At 42.6% G+C, this 14850-nt stretch overlaps 2 protein-coding genes across 2 annotated transcripts; both read left to right on the top strand.

Annotated features, from left to right (window-relative positions):
* Window positions 1–296: 296 nt before the first annotated feature.
* Window positions 297–8355, top strand: ankmy1 (ankyrin repeat and MYND domain containing 1). Its single transcript, XM_053431490.1, has 20 exons — window positions 297–346; window positions 1223–1367; window positions 1898–2044; window positions 2124–2318; window positions 2630–2871; window positions 2986–3202; window positions 3841–3999; window positions 4151–4278; window positions 4469–4544; window positions 4795–4877; window positions 4973–5144; window positions 5276–5434; window positions 5526–5615; window positions 5849–5956; window positions 6049–6171; window positions 6976–7077; window positions 7481–7646; window positions 7717–7822; window positions 7939–8093; window positions 8261–8355. Exons 1-20 carry the CDS (start codon window positions 297–299, stop codon window positions 8353–8355), a joined length of 2718 nt encoding a protein of 905 aa, XP_053287465.1.
* Window positions 8356–9194: 839 nt separating this feature from the next.
* Window positions 9195–13210, top strand: LOC128448663 (E3 ubiquitin-protein ligase RNF14). The gene is made up of 8 exons (XM_053431417.1): window positions 9195–9485; window positions 9714–9844; window positions 9921–10117; window positions 10438–10831; window positions 11340–11418; window positions 11587–11799; window positions 12684–12856; window positions 12971–13210. The coding sequence occupies exons 1-8, from the start codon at window positions 9332–9334 to the stop codon at window positions 13109–13111; spliced, it is 1482 nt and encodes a 493-aa protein (XP_053287392.1). The 5' UTR covers window positions 9195–9331; the 3' UTR covers window positions 13112–13210.
* Window positions 13211–14850: the final 1640 nt, after the last annotated feature.

Below are 14850 nucleotides of genomic sequence, written 5' to 3' on the forward strand. Positions count from 1 at the left end.
CACACACAGGCTGGTCATGCTCCAGTGATCCTACATGGAGGAGCACTCACCTTTAACAAGGTGACTTACTCTCTCTTTCCTCTTCTTTGGACAGTCAGTAAAGCAGAAGCATAGTTTGATTATTTATATAATATAAAACAACATACAGTGGGAGGCCCTATTGAAATTGTAAAGATTATTTATTTTTACAGGCAAATAGATTGGCTTTTTGAGAGCTTCAATCTGCTCACATTCTTACCAAAGTTTGCAGAAAATTAGAAGGTGGTGAAAATGTACGTATTGTGGAGTAATTCTAAATGGGCGTGGCAAAATGGCTCAACAGCGCCCCCTGGAACGCAGCCTCTAGGTTTCCCTTTGAACGATCTGCACAAAAATCGTAGCCCACGTGTATCATGACCAGACAAACAATAAAGTCTCAAGGGGCAACGTGAAAAACGCAACAGGAAAGCCTGCCATTTTGCATTTAGTGACTTTTTTGGCCATATTCAACATTTTTACTTTGAGGTACTACATTATCATCATAACTCCTATTTCAGAATCAGAATCATAAGGTATTTATTGGCTAGTAGGTTTACACCTACCTGGAATTTGCTCTGGTTATTGGTGCATACAACGAACATAAAAACACAATAAATACAACACACATAAGAAAAACAATATATAAAATAAAATATATAAAACATAAAAGATATAAGATATAAAAAGTAAAGGAAAAAAGGTGAAATGCAAAATGCAAACAGTGGAACAGTTTCAAATTGCAATATGCAATGTAATGACATATTATAATATAATATATGTGTTATGTCTCCACTTTGTGTTGGTCTATTATTAGTCCTGTGTTTTATCTTCTCCTTCTGTTATATTGAAATTGGTGATACATTTTGAGTTATTTAAAATTTGAATAAGAAGTTATATGGGCGCATGCGCGAAAGGGGTTTCCATGACCACCAGCGGGAGACTTTAACCGTTAGAAAACAAATCAGATCGAGAAGATGGAAACTTTTTCCTCCTCGAAACTTTAACGGTTCACCGGTGAATTCCCTCGGTTGAATCGGTGAGTGACTCCGCCGAGTTGTGTCCAGAGACTCGCTCCGGTTGAAATGTTGTCGAGGACCAGGAAAGGTGATCCCCAGGCGGCAGGAGGAGCCGGAGGAGCCGGGGGAGGAGGAGGAGGAGGAGCAGCTGGACGTGGAGGTGAGAAGCCGGGGTCAGGAGGACACAGAGCCGGCCACCAAGCAGCTGCCCCCGGGGAACAGGGGCGGCTTGTCCCCGGTGTCCAGGAGGGAAGCGACGGGTCCAGATACGTGGGACAGTTTATGGACGGGTTGAAACACGGAAGAGGAAAATACACCTTTGTCAACGGAGAGGTAAGAGATGTTTAACTTTATATTTATCATGTAAATATTCAGGTGCAGGAGGAGACTCCATTGTTTTTAATCAAGTCTCCAATGACTCTGACCAGGGAGTTAAAATTGTATTATTTATAAATATACAGATGTGTATTAAAGGTTAAAACATAAAAGATAAAATGTAGTGGAGTAGCATGAATTACTCAAGTGAAGTACAAGTACCTCAAAGTTGTGCCTAAGTACAATACCCGTAAATAGGGTTAGGGTTAGGGTTAAAGGTTAAAACTTATAAAGTAAAATGTGGTAACATGAATCAAGTTAAGTACAAGTACCTCAAAGTACAATACCTGTAAATGCTCCTTGTACTTTCCACTACTTGATGACTTGTTATACTGCTGGGTAACTTGTGATTGGTTTTCAGTGAGGTCATCTTAATCTAGTATAACACATGACACTAGTAAGTATAATAAAATATATTCAATTATATACAAGAACAGTACACTTTAGCGGCCTCCTGCAGTATTGAAGCTGTCTGCTCCTCTGTGTAGTACCACGAGGGCTCTTACTACAAAGACTACAGACATGGGGACGGTCAGTACTGCTGGCCAATGGGACAGAAGTTCACTGGCAAGTTCTACCTCAACAGACGGGAAGGATATGGACACCAAGTGTTTCTTAATGGAGCCACGTTTCAGGTAAACTGGTTTGCGTGGATGATGATATTGTGGATTGAAATACCAGTGAAGAGTAAATCCCCTCTCCCCCCCCCCTCAGGGTTTGTTCCACATGGACCACAGGCTGGGTCCTGGGGTGGTGACTTATTCCGATGGTTGTCAGAATGTGGGACTGTGGGTCGGGCCGCTCCTCCTGAGGTTCTGCTCCCCTCTAGAGGAGGGCTTCAGTCTCAAGAACTTCCCTGAATATGCTGCCTACATGGACCCAGCTGCCGCTCCAGATTCCCTGACCCAGGTACTGAGTTACCGCTAAAACATCTGCATGAAGTATTTGGCTGTAAGAATCAAGTTTTACTGATTTTAAAACAATGTCAGGGTCCAGGCTGGAAGTTGTAAAACCCCTCATCTGACCGTAGATTTGTGTTTTTGTGTTCAAATATTTATACAATTACAAAAACGATTCTGAAATGACCCCTGTGCTTGTCTCTCGTCTTCATCAGCCGCCCATTCTCGATTTCCCGAAGGTAAACTTCTTCTACGATGAATATTTACATGAGATTTGTGATTTAATTGAAAGCAGATGAACTGATCACCTGTTCTCATCAGACTCAAGCAGACAGAGACCTGCTGCTCGTGGATGAGGACTGTATCTACCCCCCCGGCATCGAGAGGTTCTGCACCAACGGAGATCTTCTGCCTCTGCCCCCGCGCCGGAGGAAAAACCTGGATCAGCAATTCTTCGGCGAGCTGTGGGAGCCGGAGATGAATCCGTACCTCGGCTATAAACGAGACCCATACGCCGATTTGCCATTACAGGCCCGCCTGCGGGAGAACATACACAAACACAGGTCAGACATGTGTTATGACATAAAAAGTGCTGTTAGGAGCCACTCATCTTGCAGAAGTGATTGCAAACATGACTGCCAGTGTCTAACATGTAGGTTTCCATGTGTGCTTCTCAGACGACAGGCTGAACACGTGTGCTGGGACGTGGCCGCCGTTCTCTCCATGAACAGAGAAGGTTTCGGTCCCAAGGGGATTCTGGAGGTGTCCTCCGAGCAGCTGATCCGGCACGCTTCCCGGGGGGAGTTACCGGCTGTTACTCAGATCCTCCAAGGGCGTACGGTTTACCCTGATGTAGCAGATTCACAGGACAACACTGCACTGATCGCCGCCACAGTAAGACTCTATTCATTGTTTAGCCTTTTGTTTGTTTAATCAACTCTATGCAACTTAGAATAGTAGCTTCAAAATCAGTTGGGACACTGACTTGGGACAGGGAGAATGTTTCTGCTTCTCTTTCCCTCTCCTCACCCAGATCAATGGAGGACCATACATGACTTAAGTATAAATAAATAATAAATAAATAAATGTATAAATAAATACAGAAATAAATAAATAAATAAAAAGGGAAATAAATTAATTAATACAGAAATAAATAAATAAATACGTTAATAACAACAGAAATGTCTAAATAAATGTCTTAAATATATTTGCACATTTATTTATTCCCTGATTTATTTATTTTACGGTTTCAGTGTCCTTATGCTAATGAGAATGTTGAACCCAACCGCAGTCTCATGCAGGATGCTATTAACATATAAAAAAAATTATTCCTGTATTAATTAATTTATTTCCTTTTTTATTTATTTATTTATTTCTGTATTTATTTTCTACATTTATTTATTTATTTATTTATACTTAAGTCATGTATGGTCCTCCATACAGATCGTCTGTTCTTGTTCTCTGTAACTTTGGTGATATTTGTTGGCGTAAAATTCAAAGTGTCCCTCACTACTGTTCTTTGTGTCTGACAGATAAACAACCGCCATGATGTGATGCACCTGTTGTTGAATAGAGGTGTTGATATAGACAAGCTGAACTGTGAAGGGATGTCCGCCCTCGCCGTGTGTCATGTCCTCTTCTACCCGTCTCACTCTCTGAACACCACCATGTTGGAATCTCCTCAAACCCAGGTAACAACTTTAACATAATGTCAAATCCGATGTGACCATTTCCCCCCCAAGTTCACTTTTCCTGTTTTCTCATAATCTCTAGTTCATATTTGGATTTTGCACTGAAAACAAACTGAAACAAAACTCTTTGCATTGTCCGATGTGTCATCAGGTTTTAAAGAATCCATCTAAATGTGGGAGCAGTTCCCAGATCAGCCAAGTGGACTTCACCAGGGACCCGCCCGTGCTTCACAACAGACCCCAGACCTCTAACACAACCCTGAGCCAGCACTCACACTGGTAGGAGTGTCGCTGTTAACACTGCTCTGACACATTATTCTGCAGGAACTGTATATTAATATATTCCATTTCTTTTTGGATAATAATTAAGAGAAAGCAAAAATGATAATAGTCATGAAAATGTTGCCTTTATATATTTGTTTTCAGTTTCATTTGATGTGTGAATTGATTTGTTGTGGTTTCTTTTCAGGACGGCAGAAGAACCAACCGACCACATCTCTCATCACGGCAGTAATGAGTCAAACAACAGTGAAGAAGAAGTTGAGGTGTTCTAGTCTTCTACGTGTTCCTGCTTATTTTTCACCAAGATCCATGAATTACTTCAGAAATCAGTGAAAATGTCAATGTTACCAATGTCTTATTCACACTCCCTGTGGTGGATCAACATTCCATCCAGTGTCATGGTTAATCCATCTTGTAGTTTTAATGGAATCTTGCTTCACGAACAAACAGAGACACATACAAACTAACAAACCTACTGGAGTAACCAGTCGTCATCTTGTGTGTTTGTTGCAGGATGACTCCTCCTCCTCCGTCAGCAGCACGACCCTCCAGGACACACAGGAGACTGCACACAAAATGGCTGCCATGTCAATTGAGTCAGTTCTCTCTCTTCCTCTGCGTTGTTCTGTTCCGATGATACTTTGCGTGTGTCCATGTGTGAGTTTTATATGTTGTGTGTCCGTCTGAGCAGAAACGATGCTCGATTGGAAACCCTGAAGATTCTGCTGGAGCGGGGAGCTGACCCCAACCTGTCCCGGGTGCCCATGCCTGTCCTCTTCTTAGCAATCATGGCGTCCGACACCGACGGCGTCCGGAGGCTTCTGCTCCGTGGAGCTCGAACTGACATTCCCCTTCCACCTGAGGTAGGGAATTCATAGTTCACCTCCTCTGAAGGAAGTGTTTATTTATGGCAAGTTGAGCCAAAGAGAATAGGCATTTGTGTGATGGCACAAGGATTAAACAAAGACCCCTCGACCTCTCCTCCTCATTGTAGAGGAAAGGGTTTTATCCGCTGCACGTGGCTGCAGCCCTGCCGGGGGGAGCAGGTCTCCAGATCACAGAGATGCTGCTCTGTGCCATCACCGACCCGGACGCACAGGCGTGTGACCAGGACCACGTCTTTGAACCAGATAAGGTGCGTGTCTCCGGTCAGGCCTCTTAAAAGAGTTTATTGAAGCTGATTGATGAGCTCAGGAGATTTTTTTTTTCATTATTGTTCTTTTCGGACTTTCCAGAAGTCTCAGGAAACACTGAGCACTGACGAGCAGCCACGTCTTAGTGGAGGAGGCAGAACAGCTCTGCATGTGGCCTGTCAGAGAGTCAGTGACTCCCAGGTCAGTACTGTGTGTGCACAAACGCACAACTACACTTCACTAACATGACACACAGACGGATCAGGTCTGCAGCATGTTGTCAATAATAAAACACAACTTTGCTGTTGCCTCTCCATAAGATAAGAGCAGCAGGAGGTTTAGTGTGAGGCAGATCACAAATATCACACAGTCTACTCACAGTACGTTCATGGTCCATTTATAAAGAACCTGTGTGTTGGATTGTGTTTTCTCAGGATGCCGGTGAGGTCGTGGCCCTTCTGCTCTCACACCGAGCCAGCACACACCTCCTCTGGAGTGGACACTCCCCTCTCTCTCTGGCTATAGCAAGTGGCAATGAACAGGTGGATACCACACACACATACACACACACACACACACACACACACACACACACACACACACTGTACTTCACACTGTCTTTGACTGTTGTTAGGCTGTGAAGGAGCTGTTGAGAGGAGGTGCAGATCCTAACCTCCCTCTGGGCCGCGAGGTGGGCAGCGCCCTCTGTGCTGTCTCCAACATCAACTACCACTGGGGTGACGACAGACTCCAACTGGTAACACAAAAACACACAAACACACAAAATGGTATCCGCTACAGTCATTCCCAAAGTGTGGGCCTCGGCGCCCTGGTGGGCCGTGAGAGGTCATCAGGAAAGAAATAGATAAACAAGTTTCAGATTTGTTAGTAAGAGTTTAATAACACCAAACATTTATGATTGATTCAAAAAAATGTTATCATCACAGGTTACGAAACAAAGACATGAGGTTTAAATTCCACATTGTTCCTTTTTTATTTGACCTATACTGCAGGTGTTGTTGTATTTGCACTGAAACGCTTTATGTATATGTGGTTACGCCTCAAATGTGTTTGTCTTCTCGCGGATATCGTTGTCGTGCCCTGTTATACAAACAGTAAGAACATATTTTTAACAATACCCTATGTGATATGTATGATATTAGTCCTGTGTGTGGATCATATAGTTGTGATTAAAGGTGTGGGGCGGCCGCACACATTTTTCAGTTTTCAAATTGGGACGCGGCCTTCTTAAGTCTGTGAATGGCTGCCCTACACCAACAAGTGCATACAGTTGTTTTAAAAATGTACATTTAGCAGCTGAATGAACTTTGGTACGGTGATGTTTGTCCGGCATCTCTAAATATTTGTGGTTCTTTACTTTTGAGTCTGTGTTTATCTTCACACCTGTTTTCCAATATGAATATATTTCATTGAGAAAGTGAGACTCAGTTTCACAAGTTACATCTGAAAACACAGATCACTGAACACTAAGCTGTGTTGAGTCATTCAGTCCTGTGTGTGTGTGTGTGTGTGTGTGTGTGTGTGTGTGTGTCTGACGCAGCTCGACATGTTGGTTAAGGCTGGTGCTGACTTCCTGATGCCGGTTATGGTCGGTGGCGTCGAGGGAACCGCAGTGGACTTTGCATACAACTCCTTTAACCAGGTAACGCCCCCTTCTGTAAGAACACTGTGTAGACGATTCAAATGTTTGCATGGCAGAAAACAGAGTCACCACTATATTGTGTTTTGTGCAGTCTAATACACCTCAATACAATAACTTCTGCATTAGTCCTACTTTTGTGATTATGTTGATGTTTATTTTGTGTCAGTGGTGCTGATCCAGTGTGTCTGTACTTGTTGAGGCTGTAGTGAGTTCTGCTGTTTTAATGTACAATATCAAATCGACAAATATCCATATTTTTGTGTCGCTGATGGAGCTGAAGCACCTCTTCTCTGACACTCTGTCAACAAACTGGATGAAGTAAACAAGCCCTGATGACTTTTTATGTTTCTAAAACTTATGTCTGAATCTGAACATCTGTCTCTGGTTTAATGTTCCTGTCCAGGACGGGCGTATTGCCCACACTCCCTATCTCACTTTGACACATCGGGAGAGGGAGACGTTCAACAAACGGCACCAGATCCTGAGCATGATGGGAAATCTGCTGAGAGAGGCCGCTGTCCAGAGGGAGAGGGAGGCTCTAGAGAGAGAGCAGCAGCTCACACTAAATGGTCAGGGTGCTATCATGATGTTTTTGAAGTTCAGCTGTATATAACACAATGTGTTAATGTGAACTAACAGGAAACAGTAACATAGAGAGGTTTGTGTACACAGAGCCTGGGACCAGTTCCTCCAATAAGCCCCCCCTCAGACGTGAAGGTCGAAGACACAATGCAGAAAAACAGAGGTACACATCGATGAAGCATGTTTATATTGTCCCATTTCTTTTTCTAACAAAATGGTCATTAAAAATAACTTTCCTGAGCCTGTTTCCAACTCTATATGTGTGAATCTCTTTTCCAGGAAACCCTTGTTTAAGTTCTGTTATGACTGCGGTCGCTCTGCGTCCGTGAAGCTGACGTCTTGTTTCAGCTGCCACAAGGTTTCCTTCTGCTCGCAGGACTGCAAACTGAAGGCATGGAAGGCAAGACACAGGGACGAGTGTGTCGAGGGGAAAGGTGGGAGTCTTCTTCACTTACAAAATCCTATCACAGGAGATGCTCAGGAATATCACTAAATACGCATTTGATAAAATAACAATTCCAACCTAGTGTTTTTCATCTGTGATATTTACAGAGAATATGATAAAAGTTTGTAAATACTGTGTCTGTCTCTCTGGTTCCAGCGTCTGGATCCCACAGGAAGGATGTGGTCCACAAGCAGCTGACAGGGACAGAGAAGGTCCAAGTCAGGATGAAGCATAACTACAGCCACATCTGACTGTATCTAGTTCAAACTTCACTTTATTACTGAGGACTACATTTAGTGCCATGATCATTTTTATTAACATTGTATTTTATAAACATTTTGTTCTAAGTATCACAGGTAAAAGTTCCTTGATCCTCTGTGACTGATATTATACTGGTATTTGAATTGTTGTACTTGTTTGCTAATTTCTATAAATTGTTTCTTCTCTTATCTTTGCATTTTTGTGAAATACTGGATCATTTCCCCTCGTCCTGAGAAAAGTTACATGTATAAGAAGATGAATTAGAAAATGTTATTTGTAAAAAACGGAAAATCACATATTTCCACCAAAAAATTTGTAATTACAGCAAAATCTATATTAACAATATTATCAAAAGTATTAAATATGACATATAAAAATATTTAGGCCTTAGGTCAATTATATGTAAAGTTTCATCATCTTTCAGGTAAGAGTCAGTACAAAATGTGTGCATTATAAACACAATATTTAAAGAAGGGAAAAAAGCGTTAGAGCATCAAACATGAAAAAAGTGGGGAAAGCACAATTAATATTAAAATTATAAACAACTTTAGTAGCATCAAAATATACTTAAAGTTTATACCACAGCATTTCTGTGAATTTCCGTGAAATTAAACTACAGTTTACTTGTAGAAACTGAATTTTGAACAATGAACTCAAACCTTAATTTCATTGTCTCTCATCCTCCCTCATAAATACCCTCATAAAGACATTTTCAATGTACGGCTGTGAACATCAGTGTGTGTGTGTGTGTGTTTCTTTAATGTAATTGCAGCTGCAGCCCGTGGCCTTGCATCACACACACATGAGTCAGCAGTGGGATGGGCCTCATTGTTTCCTTATGCTGTGGAATCACTGTCAGAGCTGCCGGTGGAAAGACTTGTACAGACTCACAGGAAACAGGAACACACAGTTGTCAGCTGACAGGGAGCTTCAGGGGAGTTGGTCTCAGTGTGGGACACAGGAGACATGACCTCTGACCTGGAGGAGCAGGAGGACGAGCTGCTCGCTCTCCTCAGCATCTTCGGGCCGGAGGAGTTTGTTCGGAATGAGTCGAGTCCGGCCGGTGAAATCCGAGTGTCTGTGGAGCTTCCTGCTGAATTCACTGTGGCTCTGACAGAAGGTAAACAAACCAATGACGCTGTTTATTCTGTAAAATGAAAGTTTTTATATCTGCAAACATAAAATACACAAATCACAAACTCATATCTGCCAATTTGTTAGATCAAAACTGATAAATGAGAATGTTCCTCAGGGAAAAAGTGTTTTCAAAGGTGATATTAATGACTATTGTTAATGTGTGGTGAAAGTTGTGTTGTGGTCACGTTGTGTTGTTGCTTCTCTACCTGAGGTGGAACCGTGAGACAGTATGAGCTGTCGTTCCTCCCCCCTCTGCTCCTGACCTTTGAACTCCCTGCAGATTACCCATCATCCTCCCCTCCTTCCTTCACCCTCACCTGCAGCTGGATGACACGCTCACAGGTACAGATGTGGGTCCCATGTATCACCCAATAAGACAGATGTTTCTCCACAGTTCTGACCCTCTCTCCCTCCACAGCTCTCTGCACTGTGCGCTCAGCTCACTGACCTCTACCAGGCCACCGGAGGCGCTGTGGTGCTCTTCTCCTGGGCCCAGTTTCTCAGAGAGGATGCCCTCAAGTTCCTGGATGTTGATACTCACCTGGAGCTCCCCTCGGGCGAACACATCTCTCAGCACTTTAGCCTGAACTCACAGAATCACAACAATGGAGACACGTCGGAATCAGGATCCACAGATGACCTTAGAGACGCAGGGGTCTATCTCTGGAGGTGATCCCTGCTGAAGGCCCCAATCCTCCCACCTCAGACTGGAGCAGCACACACTCTCAGGGAGCTGGAACATTACAAGACAGTAGTGCACCCTCCCAACATGAATTCATTGAGGATTCAGGGCCTTCTGATGATTCTCAGCAAACTGCACGAGAGTCAGAACCAAGTGATCAGATCCTGAATGATCTGTCGTCAGAGGATAACAAAACCAAACCTCTTCCATTGGCTGACCCTGATCAGAACCGTGAAGGTTTCTCAAATGAAAGGGATGTCTCCTCCTTGCCTCCCTTTGGCCCCTTAGGGGAGATCGATCACATTGAACCAGGAGCTCCTGCTCTGCCGCTGCAGCCGAGAGAATCCTTTCAGAGCACAGAGCCAACCCCCTCCAGTCCCCCCCCATCTCCGTCACTAACTCTCCTGTCCCAGCTCTTGATCCACGACGCTGCCCAGAAGCAGAGACAGTTCTCCGTCACCCTGTTTGACTGCGGCGTGTGTTGTGGGAGCTGGCTGGGGTCGGAGTGTGTGCAGTTGCCTGAGTGTGGTCACGTCTTCTGTCAGGCCTGTCTGTCTCAGTTCTGTAAGATGCAGATAACAGAGGGGAACGTCCGGGGCGTCTCCTGTCCTGAGACGTCCTGCAGGGCCAGTCCCACTCCTGCACAGGTACAACCCTTAGGAATTTTCATCTAAATCATATCTTCATATTTTGTGAGTACAAGTAAAGTACAAGTACCTCACCAATCGGGTGGTTTCAGGTGGACAAGCTATGTGGTGGTGATACTTTTCTCCTGTAGGGACATTTCTGATCTGTATTTGTTACCTGCTTTTATAAATATATATTCATAAGAATGAAATCAGCTAAAACTTTAATTTGACAAAATAACAACGTGGAAAAATGCTTTGGAAATGGTGTAATTGTGTAGTTTGTCCAGCAGAGACCGATACAACTGCATTATAGTTATTTATAATAAAGTTTATTGTATGATAACATCTAAGGGATCATTGCCATTAATATATATATATATATATATATATTTGAGATGAGCTCTAGTTTACACACCATGACTTCCTTCAGCTGATGCAGTTGGAATCTCTTCTGGGTTGAACCTGATTTCTCTCACCTCCCTCAGAACGTGTCTCTGTGAACTTCTGCTCTGGTTCTGTTTCGCAGGTGAGGAGTCTGGTCGGAGAGGAACTGTTCAGCCGGTACGATCGTCTCCTGCTGCAGTCGACTCTGGACCTCATGTCTGGTGTGTTCATGTGAAACTGAAGAGGCTTTATATATACACAAGTCTTTCCTCCAGAGAAGTTAAAGAACCAGAAAACACATCATCTCTAGCACCTTCTTATGAAAAGAAAGTTATTTCAATGTTTTCTATATTGGCTTCATGTCTTTTCTCTTCTCGTCCCACGTGCAGATGTGACCTACTGTCCTCAGCGCTCCTGTGGGTCACCCGTCATCGTGGAGAAGTCCCACGCCGCGGCCCTGTGCTCTGTGTGCCGCTTCCCTTTCTGTGTCCGCTGCAGGAAGACGTACCACGGAGCCGCGGACTGTCAGGAGAACACCACCATGAAGAAACTGATGGAGACAGACCTTCAGGAGGGGAAGGTGGACGTGCCACAGTCACAAGGTGCACGAGGAAAAGATATATCGGCACATATTGGACAGTATATATATATATATATATATACCGATATATCTATGATAGGTGTGTTTGCAGATAACATGTGATCAGTTCATCGGTCAACTCTACAGGTCATTTCTTAACAACCACAAAGAACAATGTTAAACAAGGTCCCATTACGTTGTTCAGCAACAATCCACAGATCAGATAAACGTTTCATGTTTTTTTGGGGAGTTTGAGCTCATGGGATGTGAGGATTTGCCTCTTATCAGTATTTTCTTACTTGTAATATCACTTTGATGTTGATTGGGTCCTTTTTTGATCATTTGATGACAAAGTATTTGGCAAATTTTCTAAATAATAGAAACAATCAGGTGAATGAACTTTATAAATCTGTCAAGTGACATCTAAAAGAGCTGAAGATGTAACGTGTGAGTTGTCAGTTGTACCACAAAATGCAATCAGAATTTAAGTTCAAAGACTTTGTTCTTATCAACTGGTCATAAATTAAGAATTAACATAATGTTATAAATTAATTCAAATGTCTTTACATTTGAGAAGAACTATTGAAGGTAGAAATAACCGATAAAGAAACCAATTTTTTTGTCGTTTTAATATTAATTTACGATCTTTAAATTCATTTCTATGTGGCAGAGATAAAACCTGTCTTAGTGGAAGCAGATACAATTGTTTGACATTTTGAGATGATGATAGAAAACAGTCTGATAGCAGAAAGCAGATGATCTATAAATACCAGTCCTGGAATAATCGGTTTGCTTGGCTGCAGACGTGATGCAGACGTGTGTCAGTGTGGATCTGACGTGATGCCCTGTGTCCCTGTGTCCCTGTGTCCCCGTGTCCCCGTGTCCCTGTGTCCCTGTGTCTCTCAGAGGGGATGAGGGCTCTGTCAGACGACTACACCAGCGGCAGCGAGGAGAGACGGCGCCTCCTGCAGAGCCGATACGGCCGCAGGATGCTGCAGGTCGTTCTGCCGGAGTTCCTGAGTGAGGACTGGGTGGTGTTCAACAGCAAGAGCTGCCCTCACTGCTTCTGCAAGATAGAGGTATGTATACCTATCATCTTATCATGAGCCCAGACAGATCTGGGCCTGTTTCACATTTTAAAACCATGTTAACTTGGTGGTACATGTGTGTTATGATGTGTTTTTTTGCTGCAGAAAAGTGGAGGATGCAACATGATGACGTGCTCTCGGTGTAGACAGCTGTTCTGCTGGACCTGCCTCCTCAGACTGCAGAGAGTTGGTTCAAGTCACTTTCAGGAGGGCACCTGCTCTCTCTATGGAGGATACCTGCCCTAGTCCTTCAGATCCTGTCCCCATCAGTGATGTGGATCATCACTCTTTCATATTAAATTAATAAATACCAAAGTTTAGAGCATGTTTTAAAACTATTATGATCACAGTGGAGAATCTATATCCTGTAAACGTGAGGTGTTTTATGGCTCAGGAATGTTTATTTAAAGAAAACTTCGAAAAATACAAATTACACATTAGTGTTACTGAAAGAAATATAAATTTCAAACTCAGGCTAACTTAATAACCTATTCACAAATAACATGTCCATCATTATGTGTCATAGTGTCGTATGGCTGCTAGAAGTTGTGGTTGCATCATGAATTATGGTTCAACTGATAATGAACTAACAACTGAGAGTTATTTACTTGAAAATCTGATTAGCTGGACAAATGTCCCTCATGTTGTAAATATGATCAATGACTTACAAACTGAAGAGTGAAAAGTAATGTCTTCAAACTGTCTTAAAAGTTAAAAATAAGAAAATTCCATCATTAAAGACAAAGTAAAAAATAAAAACTGACATTTTAGAGGCTAAAACCAGTAAATCAGTTTTACCAAAAAATGACTTGAATGATCATTTGCACTTTACACTCACCACACATTATTTATTTATGTAAATGTTCTTTTATTGTTGCTGCAAAGCCAATCAGCCGCCACCCAAGACTCTTACCTAGCAAATACTACATGCATGTAATTGAATATACATATTAATCATACGTGATCTGATTGCTGCTATTCACTTTTCAATAATCAATCAATTAAATGACTAATCCCTGTAGCTCCCAGTAAACTTGGCATACCCATCACAGCAATGAACGAATAATTCTACTGGAGATTTAACTGTGAAATAACTGCTTAATATTTTCATAGGTGAATAATCACAGGTTTGAATTCCCTGCTCCAATGATCCTGTGAACTAAACAGGTTCTGTTCAGATCGTTTAGTCGCTTCTCTAAATCATCCATCCATCTATTATCTATACTTTTAATTTTGTGCCAGACCAAGCATCTTTTAGCTCCATCCCGTTTTCAGCGTAACAAATAACAATATGGTGTAGGTATCGTAAAAGAAAATATTTTAAGCCTTCGGTAAAAAATGATGATGTGCCTTCTTTTAAGACCCGGCCTCCAGAAGTCTCTCACATGGAGAGGGTCTGATACAGCTTCACTTTGCTCTGAGACCTTTCTGTTCTTATCTCTCAATCAGGGTCCTAAATGTGCACATATGAGAGTATGTGGGTCACTGATTTGCAGATTTATCGGTTGGTGCTGATTTGTTTTCCACATGAGCAGATTCTTCTTTTGTGTATTGTTGTTTTTCTTATTTTTTTTATTGTTTTTGGTGCACTGCTTCTGTATACAACTGAAGTTTCATAAATAAAATATGGGGGAAAAAGGGGTCAGTTTATGGGTCATTTAGCTTCTATCCTCTCCGACTGACTTCCTGTTTTGGAAGCGTCTCCCTCCCTTCCTCCTCTGCTCTGTCACAACAGTGGAACAAAGACCACTGTTACTGCAACATGTCCCCGGGCGGCTGAGACATGATCAGAAATCTACAGCTGTCTTTCATATCGAGCCAAGAAACACTGGCCCCGCTCTCTTGTTGTCTTTCTTTGAGGGTGTGTGTGTTCAGGAAAGAATCCAGTTTCCTCACAGGGGTCATCATTTTCCCCATAAATGTCTAAACATCTTTTTGCCCTCATGACCCACAGTCCTCTGTCAGAGCCTGGAGAGCTGGAGCTG

Source organism: Pleuronectes platessa, chromosome 9 (genome assembly GCF_947347685.1).
Source record: "Pleuronectes platessa chromosome 9, fPlePla1.1, whole genome shotgun sequence".
Classification (NCBI taxonomy): Eukaryota; Metazoa; Chordata; class Actinopteri; order Pleuronectiformes; family Pleuronectidae; genus Pleuronectes; species Pleuronectes platessa.

Bases quoted from the DNA above. Each gene is read 5' to 3' on its own strand.
- ankmy1 (XM_053431490.1), top strand. From the start codon at position 297: ATGGGCGTGGCAAAATGGCTCAACAGCGCCCCCTGGAACGCAGCCTCT. The intron at 2,872-2,985 runs GTCAGACATGTG...TGTGCTTCTCAG, and splicing joins GAGAACATACACAAACACAG to ACGACAGGCTGAACACGTGT. The intron at 5,145-5,275 runs GTAGGGAATTCA...TCCTCATTGTAG, and splicing joins ACATTCCCCTTCCACCTGAG to AGGAAAGGGTTTTATCCGCT.
- LOC128448663 (XM_053431417.1), top strand. From the start codon at position 9,332: ATGACCTCTGACCTGGAGGAGCAGGAGGACGAGCTGCTCGCTCTCCTC. The intron at 9,486-9,713 runs GTAAACAAACCA...TCTCTACCTGAG, and splicing joins CACTGTGGCTCTGACAGAAG to GTGGAACCGTGAGACAGTAT. The intron at 10,832-11,339 runs GTACAACCCTTA...TCTGTTTCGCAG, and splicing joins CCAGTCCCACTCCTGCACAG to GTGAGGAGTCTGGTCGGAGA.